Here is an 18,662-nt window from a genome sequence, read left to right as displayed (position 1 = left end):
CCCCCCCCCCCCCTCCCTCTCTCTTCCTCTATCAAAATTATCACACTACATCTGCCGCTAATCTCCATTCAGATTTTCTAAAACTAGATGGAAAGATAATCAACTAAACATCTGAGATGGAAAAGACAAACTACAGTGTAGAAGCTTTCATTAAGAAAAATGGACTAGAAAAAAGAGCTTACTTCACGCATTTTGTTGAGCTCCTTGCTATACCTCCCAACTAAAACAACACAATACCATATCTTGGTATCCTTTCCAGCACGTGAAAAACCCCGCGGATCACAACCCAATTCCTTTGAAGTTACACTCCTCAATTGTGGAAGCACTGAATAAGTATGAAACAAAAACCAGCAAGATCCATGTTAAAACTATTTCAGGAAAGATTGTAAGACACATACTAGCAGAGGCACAATTTTTGAAGTCTTTTTTCATATTTCTATATCAGGATCTACAGCACAATAATCAGCATCTTAGTTTTTCTCCATCCAAATTTGGAGAATTCAAGACATATAGACACAAATATAATCATCCTTGAATTATGATCACAACACAAATATTGGAACTCATATTTCCGCATGTTGTCAACTGAAAATAATCCAATCTGAAGATACCCAGCTATGCATTCATAGAGTGCTATGAATGACTGTACCAATTTGCATGTTGGTAGTCTTCAACTCAGGCATAGATGTAGAATTAGTTAAATGGTCAATGACATGACTGTCGTGAAAATTCCTAGACCAGTTTATGCAGAACATGGGAACAAATTTGAAGCAGCTAAATTGCCACAACTATGCCCATACCTTTTCATCAAAAAAAGAGCTGCCACATCTGTGTACAATATATAAAGAGTTACCACGGTAACTACAGTGGTCACATGAATAACTACACCTCAATTAGCTAGTAATGAAATATAATTCCTTGTTTGCGTCTGTATACATAGTACTAACTACTAACTATCCCTCAAGAGCCATTTCATGACACTCTAAATGAGCATAGGCAAATGCACAACGCAGAATGTAACAATCATTTTAAGAATTCAATTTTATATTGTCTTTTATGTTCACTCGACTACTGCCAGCTCTAGCCACAATGATAATTAGTTGACTTAGGCCTTAGTCAACAAAAAGAAATCTTGGTGAAGTGGTACTACTTGGAGGAACTTTACTTGAAATCAATGAGCAATAAACACTTCATAGCATCATGGAAAAAGTGGTGATGAGAAGTTTGAAGTAGGTGTTCTCCTTTATTGATTCTGGAAAAACCAACATCATTCAACAAGAATAAACAGGATAACTCCAGGGGGGAATTTGCTAAAACAATCTATAATGAGCACCAAATTTACACTATGATTGCAACCACTACAGTAACATGAATAAAATAAACCTGGCTGACTGGAATGTATATACTAAAATCTCAAATTAACTAGCCAGCACAAACATATCAGATAAAACAATTTATGAAACTGACGAAATAGATAAAAACATTGGTAAAGGGGAGAAAAGATAAGTACCATGATATTTATTCTTCTCCATAATATCCACAAACAATGAACTGTTCACATAGCCTACAATCATGTACATATTTTTAGCTTGCTATCTTAGAGACATCACTTATCACAGCCACCAGAAGTTATGACAGTATGAAATATATATAAGGAGGGAATAAACTTGCCATGATGAACAACAGGTTTGACGCCTGTTTCTTTTAGAAATACAATGGCAGGAGCAGATTCGACCCCTAACCTGTATAAATAGGACATAAGGTCATATCACAAAATATTTCAGTGAATTTATCATAGGAGCAGAGCAAAACGGTATAGTCATAACTAGATAAAAGTTATGCATTTCACATCAAAGAGATCTGTATTCACATAAATTTATAGCCCCTTTTCTTTTCAATATTAGACATGGAAGAGGAACCAATCATACAAGAAGCGAATATTGCCTGGACAACATGTATTAGCTGACTAAAATCACGTCATGAAAGTTCCATCTAGCAGTGGTCAATAAACTTTTTTAGGATGCTGCAATAGGATGACTATCCAATCAACATAATGTCTTTCTGTTATTAGCTAAAATACATCAATTATGAAGCACTTCAAGGTAACTTATAAAAGGAGTACCTCAAGGTACTACTTAATGACACCTGACCATAGCAATCAATGCTCAAACTCTGTTGCCGCACTTTTGTAGGCTAATTCTGTTATTTGTAGACATATAGCAAAGTACAAAACTATAAACGACAAGATTTTCAGGCATCAAATCAGTGGAGATGATCGGTTCTCCACAACAAAAAAACGTATTTATAACATTACTTGTAGACATCCCACTAAGATATCGGTTGAACAGTAATAAAAAGGCAACCAGGTTGCTAACTGAAAATAAGATTCCGGGTATATTTGGAATGCTATTTGTGAAATTTGATAAGAAGAAACTAATAAAATGATCGGCTATATAGAGAAAAGACAGGGGATTCACGTCCAGCCCAACTAAATTGGAATTGAGGCCCAGCTGATTAATTGTTAGAAAAAGAAATTATTATGCAAGAGAGCTAAAAGAATAAAGAAGTAGATACAGATTACAGACATCCTTTAAAGATAATATAATCAAGTTACCTACTCTAATTTAAGTCCAAAATGAGACAAATTTTAAAGAATGTGGAAAATGTTAGGAAAATTATTGACGTATGCATTCTTTACAATTTAGGGATAAAGAAAAACTACTAAAAGTTGGAATCAACAACAGATACTGAACTAGTTTTAAAAAAATAAAAAAGATCAACTAAGAAAATTTAAAAACTCAAACAAATTCAATAATATAAGAAAATAAAGAGAAGTACTCTCTTCATGACATGGTTAAAATTGGGGTACTCAAGCAACTTTTGTCCTTGACAACACTTCTCTTTAAACAAAAATCAGATAGTCCAATTTTACTTTATTTTAAAAAGTTGGTAATATGCCTCTTTTGCCCTTTTTGGAGAAAAAAATACTCAATGTGTCGTGTTCAAAATCAGCTACTTGTATAGTTAGAAACTCATACTCCAAATAATATCATTCATTTAAGATGAGGGAGTAACTTCTAACAAATTTGAACACCAACTTACTATACCCAGGAAAAAATATACTCATACTTAATCTAGAACCAGATATATTCATAATTCAGGAAATATATTAGAAAGTAATTATTTTCTCCATGTTATTACCATCAAACACATGCGTGTAAAGTAGTTTTGTACCCAAAACAAGACTAAGATTTAGAATGATATGACAGTTGATGCCTTCTAGTTAGTAATATAAGTCTTCTCTTCCAATAATGTTTTATTGTTATTCTTTAGATCTATGTAACCTTAAACTGTTCACCACACAAAATCAACTTCCAAGCTGTTCAACCTTCACTCAATGAAGAAAAACCAAAGGATAATGGAAACCAGTGAAGCTATGAGAGATGATAAAGAAGGGAGAGGGAGAACATTTTTTTTTTTGAGAAGGCGGGAGAGGGAGAACATTTTTTTTTTTGAGAAGGCGGGAGAGGGAGAACATTTGAGGACAAAAGAACAGGAAATCAAGAACCTATTCAACACCCCTCTCCCACCAAAAGAAAAAAGAGAGAAAAATTAACATGAGAGGGAAAGGAAAAATACACAACATAGAGGGTAAAAGAAACAGCAAACTAGTGTACATTACATATTCCACCACAATGAAGATTCTCCTTCCTGCCATAGCACGAATGCGAATGTAGCATAGGCTGAGTAATTCTTAGCAGCTTGACGTATAAATGGAGTTGCCCGCTCTCCAGTTTGAGAGAAGAAAATGACCTTGACCTTATCATGAGCAAAACAAGAAACTTGTCAGATTCTACGCAAGTAACCTAAAACAAGTACACATGGCAGCACCAGGGTAATAAAGATGACAATGACAATTGAAAAATGTCTGCACATGTTCAAGCAGGGTGTACTCTTGCCTAAAATAAAATTAGTCAAGCTAGACTAAATATAATGTGTATGCAGCCAATCCAATACAAAATACTAAAACCCGTGACAGAGAGTATACCATGCCCTCAGTTTCTACGAAAAGGAAGTTTCTTCCTACAATCATCTCCAGTGTTTAAGTTTGGCCAAATCTCTTAGAATGATATAAATTTTCGTCTATTTTAGGCGACGGTTAAGTTTGTCTTACAGTCCGGAATTTAAACCCTAAACTCTACGATTTTCAATATTTTGTAGAAATCCAAGCAAGTATTTTGACGCTGGCCAATAATTGTCTGAGGATTTATATCAACTGAGTAGTGGACCTAGTGTTAAAGTATATTCATCCTTTCAGGGGCTGGGATTCAGCTTTAGTTTCATGGATGAGCCATGTGTTTCATAGAAGTGTGTCCTTCAAAAAATGACACAAAGTGATCCTAACAAGAAGAGGACGGTTCTTTGGATCTCAAATTTTAGGAGTTGGGTTAATATTGGTAATATTGGATATTGAAATTAGTTATTCCAAGTGCTTTTGATCGATATGGTACTAAATTCATATGTTTGGCACTTTTTCAATGTCGTGAATTGTGCACTTCTCTTCAAAGAAGCAGTGCGCTTCACTTCTCGCTTTTTGCTTCAAGTCCCATTTTGTTGAAATCTTAGAAAGTACTTGTTTCTACTTCGACCAATAGTTTTCCAGGATTTATATCAACTGAGTAGTGGACCTAGTGGTAAAGCATATTCTTCCTTTCAGAAGGCTGGTGTTTTTTTAACAGAATGTCGGAATTTATTTTAGCTCTAATTTTAAATACTAAGGGGTCGCTTGGTAGCTGGCTAGAGTTATGCAAAGATTAGTAATACAAGGATAAATTATGAGGGAATCTATATTTCATTTTATGTGGCGCTTAGTTTCATGTATTAGTTATTACTGCATAAAATAATGCATGAATTTCCTCATAACTTATATATGTTTTAGTTATGGGGGTTTCTTGCAAACCAAAGACTGTAATAGGTATGTTGAATTCTATACATAGCAAAAGAATGCTGCCAAACATGGTATTACATATGCAGGATTTAATACATGAATAACTTAAAGAGCACACGTTGAAAAGTGTTTCTTTGGGATCTAGATTTTTGGACAATGATCGATTCCAGAAGAAGAAACGGCCTAGTAAAGGTGATTGCATTATGGCAATACTTTACTAAACTTATTGGTCACCTTTCAAGGCAATGTTTGAGCAACATCCCAATATTTTAACAAACAAAAGCCATTAGCATATCATAATTAGAGGAAAAAGTTAACAGTAGGATGCTCTTCAAGATGGTTTTACACTGATAGAGGACTACGTGAATGTGACCTTTGATAATTGCATTGTGATGACCTCTAAAAATATTATTAGCATAGATGCGGATGAACTGGTAAATATAAGGGTAACTCATAAAGGATACTTTACTGTGCATATTAATCAAGCTAGTCAATTATAATTGCAGCAACTGGCTATCTCTCATCACTTTGTTTCTTTCTTTTTTACAACTGAAGTAGTTGGGAAGGGTGTTAGAAGTTGTACCTTGTGAGGTTTGCTTTTCAGCAGAAAATCTTGAGCCTGACATTAAAAAGGAACTGTGAATCAGAATATTTAAAACTAGTCAAATATCAAACTGTACTTTATTGAATGCAAAGCTTGTCCATCTTTCAACAAGTTAAGCACAACATTTACATGCATATTGTTCATCTAGGAGTTACCAGATATAAGAATGTGAAAGTGGAAAAACTCATTAATTACAACTAGAAAAATACATCTGTCTGTTAGCCTGTTGGACCAAGCTTTTTGGGAGACGAGGAATGCTTATTATTTTTTAAAAAAAGTAATTATTTTGAAGAATTAAGGAGTTTGGCCTAAGCTTTTTTCTTAAAGTAAAAAAGGTATTCTAAGTAGTAGCATAAACCACTTTCATGCTTCAGACTGGAATCAAAATTTTATAACTTCTCCTCGGAAGCACAAGCAGAAACGGAAGTTAATTTTTCAGGAATACTTACCAAACTATCCCTCTTAATTTCTCTCTGTATCTCTGTTATAATAACAATTATGTAAGATGTATAGATTTACCAATCATATGAATATTAAGTAAAATATTCCAATTATTACTTTGACTTAAATATATTTATAGATAAATTTTGTATGTATGTTTTTTACTTATTTTTAAATTTCATTAAATAAAATTGGGAATTTTAATTTACAGTCTTCCATAATATATATTTAAAATCATTTATCGGTTAAAACAATATGGATTGTAAAGTGAATCTTTACCCGTCTTTCTCATCATAATATAACGCTAAAACCACCTCCTTGAAAATTTGGTCAAACGCAAAATTGTGCAACGAGAGCAGAATAAAACATAAGATGAAAGCTAAATCACATATGTTACCATTGACTCCTTCGAGTAGTACCGAATACGAGGCAAACTTAGAATGGACATTGCAACCCAATCGGTAACAGAATCAACGGAAAGTTCTCCGTCATACCTAACCAGATTATAAATTATCATTAGCAAAATACAATAAGCAGGAAATTGTATTGAAGTCAAAGTAAGTGCACACTCTAGTTTTGAACTTTAATCAAGAAACATGTCTGCATGGCAAGAGAATAACCTGAAGAATGGTGAGAAAAGGAATCTTACCTAGACATGCACCGTAAACCTCTACAACCTGGGGGGAAAGCCACAAGTGCTGGAATTCCTGTAAGTGAGGCAATAAGTCAAGTTAAAAAGGGTTGAAGAAATGTGGGAAATACATGCATCCATGTCAATTAATCCATAAAAGCATAATGAACTTCCTGCAACTCCAATTCAAATTTGGTGGACGAGATGAGCCCTACAAAAATTGTAAGGTAGCAAAAAAACAAAGGATAAGTCCTAGATGAACATTACAGTGGTAAAAAACTATCAGATTTAAGTCAATATCTTCGGGCTGTGGCCCTTCCATGGACACTGCTTACACAGTCAATCTCGATTCCTTCATCTTAGTGCCAAAAAATAGACCTAGTGAGCTGAGTGGTGCAGAAGATTAGTGTATCAAAAATTCTTCTCCTACAAATTGCACTTAATGTATGCCCCAAATATTTACATTTTTTTATTAAAATACTTTCCATGTCTTAAATATGGTAGTCCACCAGTTCTCTTCTCAGCTAGATATGTGGCAAGTTGAACATCAGCAAGATCAATAACTCCAGTATCTGCGACCCCATCTAGCAAAGTAACTGAACATACAAGGCAGAAGAAATAAAGGGAAATATACACCAAATAACATTAGCAGGGTAAAAGAAAAAAATACCAAATAGCATAGCAAGATTACAGACAGAATAAATGGCTGCAAGAATATTCAAACTCTTACCAATTCTCTTCCATTTGTTTGAAAATTGAGCACATCGTGTACTCCCCGGAGAGAAAATCTAGACAAGAATTTTGATCAATGTTTCATCATAGGAGTAATTTAATGAAAAAGTATAAACTGAACAATGAAAAATGATTATACAGCTCTCAGAAACTATACGACAGATATTAAGCTAAGTTAGTAGCACAGGCTCATCATGCAAAAATAGTTTCATGCATGTCATTGAGCGATATATCTGGCAATGCACTTCATAACACCCAGATGTATAAATGAAGGAGTACATTCTAGTAGATACAACAGTATGCATGGAACTATCCATGTAGAGGGAGTGAATAATGAAAGCACAAACTAGTAGATACATCAGAATTTGAGTAAGAAAACCAGTTTGGCACACATATTTAACCTGAATTAGCAATGCCTTATCAGTTTCAAGCTTGGATAGAAAATTCTCAGAGTTGATGACATCAACAGCATGGTCTTCAGGATCTAAGGTATAAAGAAAAAGAAATCTGCATCAGATAAACATGTTTTGAAACTGCATCAGATACAACAACAACAACAACATACCCAGTGAAATCCCACTAGGCGAAACTACACTAAAATCACTTGAAGTATCATATTATCCCTCGTTTATATTTCTGTGGGGTTTGGGCATGGCACCGGGGGGGAAAGGTGATTTCTGAAGAGGTGTTTACAAACCAAAAGAAATTGTCTCCAGGAGAGGAAGGGTGATTTCTGAAATACTTCTTCCAACGTACTGCTCTTTAGCCTTTTCAATAACATGCTGAATAGGGAAAGAATAAATATATTAAAACATAAAATAGAACACATTAATAGGGAATCTGAAGAATGTACAGATTCCAATTTTTGGTACTAAAATCATCTGTACAAACTTTTTTTGAAACTGGTAACATTAAATCATCTGTACAAACTAGAACAGAAAACTTACAAATTGCTCATCAATGCTGAATAGGTCATAGTCTCTTTTCCAAATTTTATTTGTCAGCAACTCAAAAGCATATCGAGCCTGTGAAAAAATTATGCAATGATCATGATATGGGGAAAATTCTTAGTATGGAGAAAAAATAAGGCAGATTGGTCATGATAGGTGGTGCAAGAAGCCAGCCAACAGGAAAGTAAAATTAACCACTTCATAGCTGTCCAAAATAGAAATATCAAGACCTCTAATCACAGAAATGGCGGCAGCTGCGGACATACCACGTCAGCAGGAAAAAATGCTAAGACGTGTCTTGCAGATCTAATTGCATGCCCATGGTTAAGGGCATTGAGAATGCACAAGCCAGCAATAAGAAAACAAACACAATGACAAGAAGCTAGCAGATAGAGAATCTACCAATATTTGGATGGTTGGTATGAGATAATCTTTCAAGTAAAAGAAAATATTTTTTCCAAAAAGCAAATAATTAGTGTTAGAATCAAAAGAAAATGTGAAAAGACCAGGGAGATCCAACAGCATGAGAAGAAATATAATGCAATGCAGTCTTCTTCTTTCTTAGATTGTTTTCCATTAATTAACCTGGTTTTCTAAAGTTTTTCCTTCATTCATGCCATAGATTTTTTTTTGAGAAAGCCTTAAACTAGGATTGCTTTGCCACCAAAATGGTCAAGTGTACCCTCACATGTCCTACATCTACTTTTTCTAGGCATGTTAAGTCACCATCATATAATGCAGAATCTACAATAGAGACTTAAAATTGGGAACTCATGCTTGCTAAATGTTGGTCAACTATCTGAAACCATTAAGCAGAATCACTACGCTTCATGATTAACTGTCCTGTTTTTAAATCCATCCGCATACTTAAAAGAAACGTTCTTCCACCACAAACTTAGAGTGATGAATGGTTTAGTGGGACAGCCGAATAAAGATATGCATGAAGTGTCCACCTTGATCCCCACATGCACTCTAACTTCATTTTATGTAGGACAACAAGCAGAAAGTTGGTCAATTGGTGGGGCCAAGGAAATTCAACATTGATCCAAAATTTGAGCTTTGAAGACCATTGACTAAGGACAAAACAATCTGTAAACATGTACTTGTTTAGGTTAATAAAGATATTGGGTGTTCATTGACTCCATTGCTATAACAAGATCAGGGCCTTGCTTTAAAATCATAGATAAGATCAAGGACAACGGAAATTGCAGATTTGAACAATAGGATGAACTTTCACAATGCCTTTGCCTCTTTGCAGCTATCAAAAGATCAAGAAAAAAAAAATAAGGGACATTAGTCACCAGAAAATTTTTTAGCATACAAATGATACTTTTTTCCTTTTAAAACCACATGCTAGTTTAATCATGCTTCAGTTTTCAAATAAGGAAGTTGAAACGCACCATTCACTGTACAGCAAAATAATGTCAACTAAGTGCTGACAACTAACCTTGATAAAATCAATGGTAGAAGGAACTTCAACACCTGAATCCCTGTATATGATACAATTTTATTTCCAGCAAATATAATCCAACAAACAAACCAAAGCAACGCTTTTTTGTGCTAAATACTGGATTTGATAGCAAAGATGTGCAAGTGGTAAAGTAAAAGTGCAATAAATTCTAAGCACATTTTGTACAGATCTCATAGAAAGCATCCATGTAATGTCCATGAAGTCATATCAACTAAACCTCATCCAGCAAAGGGATATTAAAAAGGGAAACTTTCAAAAACAACAAACATTAGCCCTTAAGTAGGACTCTATAGCTATAGTTTACTTAATTACGAATAATAGCAAAATGTTAGGGGAGGAGAGAGGCAAGCGAGATCTGGGAGAGAGAGGAGAGAGTGTATTTTTTCGTAAATTTTGGAGGAAAAAATACAAATACAAACTGATTTTTATCAAAATGAATCGAGAGAGGGAGGAGAGAGGCGAGCGAGATCGAGAGAGGGAGGAGAGAGGCGAGCGAGATCGAGAGAGGGAGGAGAGAGGATTGTATTTTGTATTTATTTTGCATTGCATTCTGTATTTATTTTGTATCAATTGTATTCAAAATACAACGAATACAACTGTATTCATCCTCTCTTTCATTGGATACAAATACATTTGACAGAGAGGATGAATGCATATTATATTAGAATGAATACAAACACAATTGATACAAACATACAAAATACAATTTTCCTAATACAATTGAAAGAAAATACAAAAATCTCACCTATATTTGATTGAATACAATTGATACATAATACATTTGAATGGATTTATTCTTATTGGCGGGAGAGGGAGAAAAATAGAGAGGGAGAGAAAGAGGGAGGAAAGCAAGGGAGAGAGGGAGAGGGTTTGCTATAAAAACAACATATTATTGTTTATTATAATATTTTTAAACTACAGATGTTTTCCATAAAGAAATTGTAATTTTTGCCATTTTCCATAATTTCCCTATTAAAAACATATTAAGTCATTGGTGGACCTTTTCAGTTTTTGCCCAAACAATGGAAATAAATTCTCTGAAACACACATTGATAAGAAAATGGACATGGAGCCTAACTAAACCCCCCTAAAGCTAGCTCACGAGGTGAGGATTTCCCGAAACCACATAAGGAGACCAATTATTCCATCTACCACCGACAGGAAACCTAAAACACGTCAAGTTACAATTTTTTTTATAAGTATGAAGCGGGATTATCAAGTTACAATTTATAAACCAAGCATCAATTATGAAATTTAACGCTTTGCTTAGTTTAAGGGATAATTTATAAGCACGGTAGAGTGGGATAAGGGTGTGTTTGGTATGAAGGAAAATGATTTCCAAGAAAAAAAAAATCTTAGAAAACAAGTAGGTATCTTACTTACTTTCTAGTGTTTGGTAAGGAAGCAAGATAATATTAACCCAACAACATTTATATGTTGTTTAGCAAAATACTATGGCAGCGGGATGGGATAGGATGTGGGGGTTAGGGGTTGCGAAGTTGGGATGATCAAGAGGTGGGGAGGAGACAATAAACCTGGAATGCCATTTATGCAACTTGGGAAATCATGTTCCTTATTTTTAAGGAACTTATTTTCCCAAAGAAAATGTTTTCCAAATATTTTGACCAACCAAACATGAGAAAATTAGAAACACTTTCTGGAAAATATATTTTCCTCCTTACCAAACACACCCTTATTTTTCTTTCCATAAGTTCAAATTTTCAAAGAGGTGGCATAGTGGGGCTTTGTTTTATCGATTAACTGAATTTCTAATTGAGCAGAATACATTCGGGATACGTAAGAACATCTACAAGGATGAGTAGAATGAGTTAGAGAAAGATTAGTGTAACTAAGAACTATCTGCATAAGAGGGTGCAGGGTTAAATATTTAAAAGATTATGGTGAACCCCATCAGCAAAAGAGGCAAGGTTGCTGATTGTCTAAAATGCAATAGTACAGAGTAAAAGCAAAATTAGCACAAGATACAAGGATTACAAGTACAATTGGTGATGTGTCATCCACAAGATATTAGCAAAAGTGAAGATTCATAATCGGTATTAAACTACCATTTCCGTCTGAACTAGTTTAACTATAACACAAAGGCAAACCCAAACAGAACAGCTATTTCAACAAGGCCCATTAACGAATTTCAAAGTATTCTTAGGGGAGTGATGAGACCTGTCGACTGAGACAAGATTTGAGCATCTACAAATTTCATGACAATAAAATCAGTACACCTACATGATGAATATACTGTACAAAGTATGAGGTTAATTCCACACGCCCTAAAGGTAAGGTTTTGGAGCCCATTGGCACCCTTAAAAGCTTAAATGAGACATGAACATCCCTTAACAAGGTGGACTAACCACTCAATTACCAGAAAAAACTCGACCAGGAAATGCTCATGCTCTACTTTCAGAGTACAGATATCGAAAACCCCTTAGAGTAAGATATATTTTTTTCAATTTTCTTTGTTATATATCAATAAGTTCTTGAGTGTCTTTCGGAAACCAATCTCTCTACCTCCATGAGGTAGTGGTAAGGTTTGTGAACACTCTACCCTCCCCAGACCCCGCTTGTGGATTTCACTAGGTATGTTGTTGTTGTGTATGTCACTAAGTTATTCAAAATAATCTGTATTTTTCAAAACTGGTTCTGAACATTTAATTACAACTTGAGTGTCAATGAGAATTTTAATATATTAGCTACTTAACCAAAAATTGTGATAAGTATGAAATCTTGTAGTAGTAAAATAATGTAGCGTTGAAACATGAAAGATATACTGACAGGTATAACAAAAGATAATCAAGAACTTGTCGTATTATTAACAGTAGAATGCCAGTGAAAAGGGGATACCACTTTGAAGAGAGTTTTTCGTATGCCTGATTGACTTCCTCAATTGAACTATGCGCTCTGATACCCAATACTACAGGAATCAAGCCAATTAATTCAAGAAATGAGAAAAACGTGGAATATATCTTGGAAACAGAATTATAATGAATTAATCAGAGTGTGGAGTCACCATCATAATGCGAACGAGGGAAGGCACGAGGAATCACGATTAGTTGATAGAAGAGCGAAGTAGAGAAAAGTATAAAAGGGATAAAGTAAGCCTTGAGCGTCGACAGTAGAGAAGAAGTGGCCGCTGGTTTTGCCGGAACCCTAGAAACGGAGGATGTCGCCATGATCGAACGCGGACAATGTGAGAATCTTCTTGGAGTGTGATTTAAAACTGTGGCCGGAATCCCTTTGATTCGTTTTTTTCTATCGGGCCGGGCCAAGTATTTCCATATTAACGTTTTTGCGGTTGGGATTCTAAATATTTTTAGTACTCCCTCCGTCACTATTTACTTGTTAAAAGTTGAAATTTCGAGAAATTTATCAAAATAAATAAATATTTAAAATATTAAAATTTTGAAGTATTTTTTATATAAACTTTTAATAAAATTTATTTTTAAAAAATTAAAATTTCTATATTCAAATTTACGATCAAAATTTATAAATTTGATTATATATAGAACTTTTAATTGTGCCATATGAATTGGAAAAAAGAGAATATTATATAAATCTGTTGCTTTATTAATGTATATTTTTGTTATCCATACATAAAAATTTGATGTGATATAGAATTAGTAATAAATACTAATGCTTTTATACTTGTATGTGGTGTTTGCACAAAGTTAATAGATGCAGAGGCGGAGCCACTTTAGTAATAGGTTTCAATTGACACCCTTTCAAAAAAAAAAATTACATATGTTTAGTTAAAATTAGATTTTCAATTCTATATATAAAAATATTATCTTGATTTCCCTTCTTCTTTTTTTCAAATTAAATTTTCAATTCTATATATAAAATATTATCTTGATTTCCCTTCTTCTTTTTTTCACATGTGTCTACTTTTTAATAATTTGATACACCCCACGGTAAGAAAATAAAAATAATTATGCCTCTAAATAAATGCATAATATGTATTTACACATATATTTTTATCATTTAATCCTAGTTAATTAACAAGCATCTTACCTTATTAGATTACTCAACTATAACTAATTTTGATGATTTAGTGAAAATATTTAGGTGTGAAGAAATATTTATCATTATAAGTTATATTTAATGTTAGACTAATTATATAGATTTGTGTCGGATAAAACTAGGTAACAGTACACTAACATGAACAACCAATAGTCCAATATGTAGGTTCAATTTATGGTCAAACATCATTTATTTAAAAATAAAAAATAAAAAATGGTGCACTGAAAATAGGTTGGGTACTAAACATATGTACTTTTCAGTTTTCACAGGAAAATTATTTGTGACATTATAATATGGCAAAAATGGAGTAAAACCTATCATGAAGTAAACTTTTATTATAAGAATAGAATAGTACACGACAATAAATAAATAAAACAATATTCTACAATTCTTCTATATAATAAATTATGGATATTATTCAATTTATAAGAATCTAAACACATTTTTATAGGTTATATATCATTAAGAAAAAAAAAACAATAATAAACCCCATAAGGCCGCCATGAGAGAATGTTGTTAAATATTTTGAAACATGTGACAACAATTGATCTATTTTTTACAAGGGTTGAATTCGTTTTTCTTTTTTCCCCTTAGCATCATATGATAGATATTTGCATTTTAGAAGATACATATGTTGTAAAAACTATTGGAAATCACGGAAATCTCGTAGCTTGAGGCGTGCCTATGACATAAATAGTAATAATATTTAAAAAGTAGATTTAAAACATGTATTATTGTCTCTTAAATATATATGTGGGGTGATTTTTCCGTATTAAAAATAAAATCTAAATAATATACTAATAATATTATTTTGAGATCTATTAATTATTTTCCTAAAACTTGAACAGTAACACTTTGTTTACGATACAACACCAACAAGAGTTTGTGATATGTAGCTAACACAAGCACATGTCACATTTGGGAAATAAAATATCAATACCTCTCAAAGCATACCAAATAAATGACCTTATAGTTCTTCAATCATTAAGATAAATAAAGTCTTCGCCTCCATTGACTTGGGTGTAAGTCACACAAATATGCTTAGTAGCATAAAGTCAATCACCCAATCACTCACACTGACCACAATACTTACTTGAGAAATGATCACAATAATAATATCATCTACTTAAATTAGTTTTTAATTTAGTAGGATTGTCAATTTTCTCAAAGATTTTATCATTGACTTTAAATATAATATATTTCTATATATTTGTGGTAACTTAAACCCAAGTCAATGGAGGAGAGACTTTATTTAATAATCAATAGTCTTTAAAAAAAATATTAGCACTTGTGAATTATTTGCGAACTTGTTAATCTTTGGGGAGAAATTAATTATATGTTCATGCTTGAGATGATGGGTGCACTATTAAAAAAAAGTGAATCTAACATATAAATTTGATCGGTTTAACATTTAGGTTCTTATCTCTAAAAATAATTAAAATTTTAAAATTATAGGTCCAAAAATATTTTTAGCTATCCAAACCACTTGGAGATGCGTTATCCAATTTTAGAAAGGAAAATAAAACGAGATAAATAAAAGATTCAAATTTCTAACCTCATGTAGAGAGGGGCACCAAATCATAATTGCACGGTATGATACTTTAACTATGGGTTCACATATCTATATTTTAAATTTTTTTGTAAAAATATAACACTACTACATATGATTTCAGGAGGAGAGCATGGATTCACGTAAACCCGGTGACCCCATCCTAGATACGTCTCTAATCATAATGTGAGTTTTTTCTATGCAAATCAGACTTCAATTTAAATACGAAACACAAAATAGAAAAAACATATGATTCTACCGTCTACATAACCATCAATGGTAAAGTTGTTAGACATATTAAACATCGCAATCAACCAATACTAACTAAATTTTGAATTGTGTTGGTCCTTGCTCTCTTTCCTTGGAATAGTGTATCTTATTTGACGTAGAATAAAGAGAGAAAAAATATTGCACATTTTATCAAAATTGGCTATCCATTTAGCAATAAGACAAATCCCTATGGATCAATTTCAGATCCTCCATATTGTTATCGTCACCAAGATAGCCGCCAATTGGAGATTAATTATGACCATCGACCATTAACGCAATCTGAAATTCTAATAAAGCAATTCAAAAAATATTATACTCGAAAAATGAACATGCTCTTATGTCGAGGGAATTAAAATTTTGTGTATAAATAGTAAAATATTTTTACCTTACTTATGTAATATAATTTTTCTACTAAAGAAACTTACTTGACCACATGCTATAATATGATATATAGGTGATCAAATATCAATATGTCATGTTATATCTCCCAAGTGATGTTTGTGGTGTTATTTCACATGTACAATTGGATTATATATAGCAAAACGTGTTCCAGAGCAAAATCCCAACAGATTTTACCAACATTCAATGAACTTGTTCATCATTTTCATTGACTTGAACCATGAAATTGACTCTACTCGATCACATGCATATTACTAACATTATGACATTGTATTTAATTTCTGTGATTGGAGAGATTCAGAAAACTCCTAGATGAAGCAAGCACCCATGATGACTGCCTAAATTCTTTTAATTTCTTCTTAGATTTTGCTCGATATTTGTCAACTTTAATTTGATATAAATGTATGCATGCCAATATCAAATAAAATGTTATCTGGTCACGGTACACGTTGAAATTTTGTGGGACTTTATAGGACGAGTGAGGCTACTCTATCNTGACTTGAACCATGAAATTGACTTTACTCGATCACATGCATATTACTAACATTATGACATTGAAATTTAATTTCTGTGATTGGAGAGATTCAGAAAACTCCTAGATGAAGCAAGCACCCATGATGACTGCCTAAATTCTTTTAATTTCTTCTTAGGGCCCGTTTGGCCATAGATTTCCCAAGTAAAACTTGGGAAAAAATTTGGCAAATATTGTTTGTTCATACACTTTCTCATTATTTGGCAAATTTTTTTGGCAAATAACCCAAATTTCCAAATACTAGTTTTTTTTAGTATTTGGGCAAAATCTCATTATTTGGAAAGTTTTAAAAATTTAAATTTAACACCAAACTTTTATCTTTTACAAAAACACCCTTTATAGTAATTGTTTGCGTTGTATTACATAATTTTTTACGTGAACACCAAAGTAGTGATGAAATATTCAGTGAATATGAAAGTGATGAAATGGTTGTTGATGGAAATGATGAACAATCGGCTCAGGGTAACAAAGTCATGTGTTTTGTCTACTTCACGATGTATGGAATGATGCTTGTTGTACTCACTCAAAACTACCACATTGCTCTAGTGGCATGAACACTACTTGTTATTTGTTGCAACGAAGATCCAATTGACTTGTAATACAAACTTATGGTTAATTTTGATAGTTTTTAAAACTTATGGGTATAAACCATAGTTTTCTAAAAAGTGAAATATCTTTCCCAAATACTATGGCCAAACACATGGTGAAATTTCACCCAAATTTTCACCCAAATAATATTTGCCAAGAATATTTGAAAATCTATGGCCAAACGCTAGCTTAGATTTTGCTCGATATTTGTCAACTTTAATTTGATATAAATGTATGCATGCCAATATCAAATAAAATGTTATTTGGTCACGGTACACGTTGAAATTTTGTGGGACTTTATAGGACAAGTGAGGCTACTCTATCATAAACTCTCGCTCATTCATATATAAAAGGTAATACATTCCCTTGAAGAGCAATCATGAAAAATTCATAAATTCATAGAATATTCACAAAGAGATCAGACATGTCAAACTTTTTTTGACAATTAAATACATCGAGAAGATTAAAAAAATCTTAAGGAGGTCCACAACATCCTAAGTTCAAAAAATGTCATCAACGACCTTGGAATTATGGAGAAATCTTAAGAGAGAGAAATAGATTTATACTCACAATCTTGATGAAATAATTTTATATTTTTTATTTTGTGATCGTAATATATTTTGAGAAAAAATATTGCAAACAATCACAAATATAGAAGTATGTTGAATAAACATGCAAAGTCCCAAAATGCTTTTCAGAATTCAGCATGGACAGAATTTTACGACTAGAAGAAATATAACTAAGTGTTGCATTTGACAACTGCATTTACTACTTTTTTGTCTTTTTATTAATAAAAAGATTATATAACAAAAACAATTGTAAAGGGCACGTGGGATAATATTAATACTCGTTGTGACAAAGGAAGAATAGGATTCAACTACTAATTTATTTTCTTATCTCAAAATAAGTGTCACTTTAATTAAAATTATCATATTATAATTTATTATTTATTAAATTATCTTTATTTAATAAATATTTTTTGAAAATTGTACACCGTTAAAAAAATATGGAGTATAAGGATATAATTGAAAAGTAAACAAAATTTTAAGATGACACTTAATTTTGATATAAAAAAAAATTCACTATAAAATATAATATTAATTTGAGAAAAAGAGAGTAATTTAATGGATAGGGGAAAAAAAGTCAAGAGCCATAAATGACTAACGATTTCAATTCTCCCCCTTTCACACTATACATGCATATTTTTAGCCAAACAAAACGATTTTATGTTTAAAAAAGGCTATAGGATAAGCTTCAAAATTAATTTCCATACCTTATCTTAACAAATTATTTGTTTGCATCTCCAATATATCTTGCATTTACACTTTAGTATCACATAAATAATCCAATGAAAAGAGACAACATTTTTAGTATAATGAATTACTGAATTATGATGATCACTATACGAACGGCTATATATGATTTGTCCATTTGCTAGATTTGTCCAACGTAACCTATTTATTTTCTGTTTTAATTACATAAATTTTGCAAACAACCTTTTCTGTAATTAGTAAT

At 32.5% G+C, this 18,662-nt stretch overlaps 1 protein-coding gene across 1 annotated transcript in view; it reads right to left on the bottom strand.

Moving 5' to 3' along the window:
- The window catches only part of LOC125857616 (uncharacterized), a 16,762-nt gene extending 3,748 nt beyond the window's left edge, over positions 1-13,014 (bottom strand). Inside the window, exons 1-15 of the mRNA XM_049537224.1 lie at positions 12,800-13,014; positions 12,634-12,703; positions 9,754-9,796; positions 8,304-8,381; positions 8,054-8,138; positions 7,758-7,840; positions 7,355-7,412; positions 7,111-7,220; positions 6,643-6,701; positions 6,391-6,487; positions 5,532-5,567; positions 3,683-3,819; positions 1,672-1,742; positions 1,511-1,564; positions 183-325 (exon numbers count right to left, since the gene is read on the bottom strand). Of these exons, the coding sequence (XP_049393181.1) occupies positions 183-325; positions 1,511-1,564; positions 1,672-1,742; positions 3,683-3,819; positions 5,532-5,567; positions 6,391-6,487; positions 6,643-6,701; positions 7,111-7,220; positions 7,355-7,412; positions 7,758-7,840; positions 8,054-8,138; positions 8,304-8,381; positions 9,754-9,796; positions 12,634-12,703; positions 12,800-12,962 (1,287 nt within the window). The 5' untranslated portion in view covers positions 12,963-13,014. The remainder of the gene's footprint in view (positions 1-182; positions 326-1,510; positions 1,565-1,671; positions 1,743-3,682; positions 3,820-5,531; positions 5,568-6,390; positions 6,488-6,642; positions 6,702-7,110; positions 7,221-7,354; positions 7,413-7,757; positions 7,841-8,053; positions 8,139-8,303; positions 8,382-9,753; positions 9,797-12,633; positions 12,704-12,799) is intronic.
- Between the last annotated feature and the right edge of the window lie 5,648 nt (positions 13,015-18,662).

Source organism: Solanum stenotomum, chromosome 3, assembly GCF_019186545.1.
Source record: "Solanum stenotomum isolate F172 chromosome 3, ASM1918654v1, whole genome shotgun sequence".
Classification (NCBI taxonomy): Eukaryota; Viridiplantae; Streptophyta; class Magnoliopsida; order Solanales; family Solanaceae; genus Solanum; species Solanum stenotomum.
The sequence above is the reverse complement of the archived record's forward strand: the minus strand, read 5'-3'. Positions and strand labels throughout refer to the sequence as shown.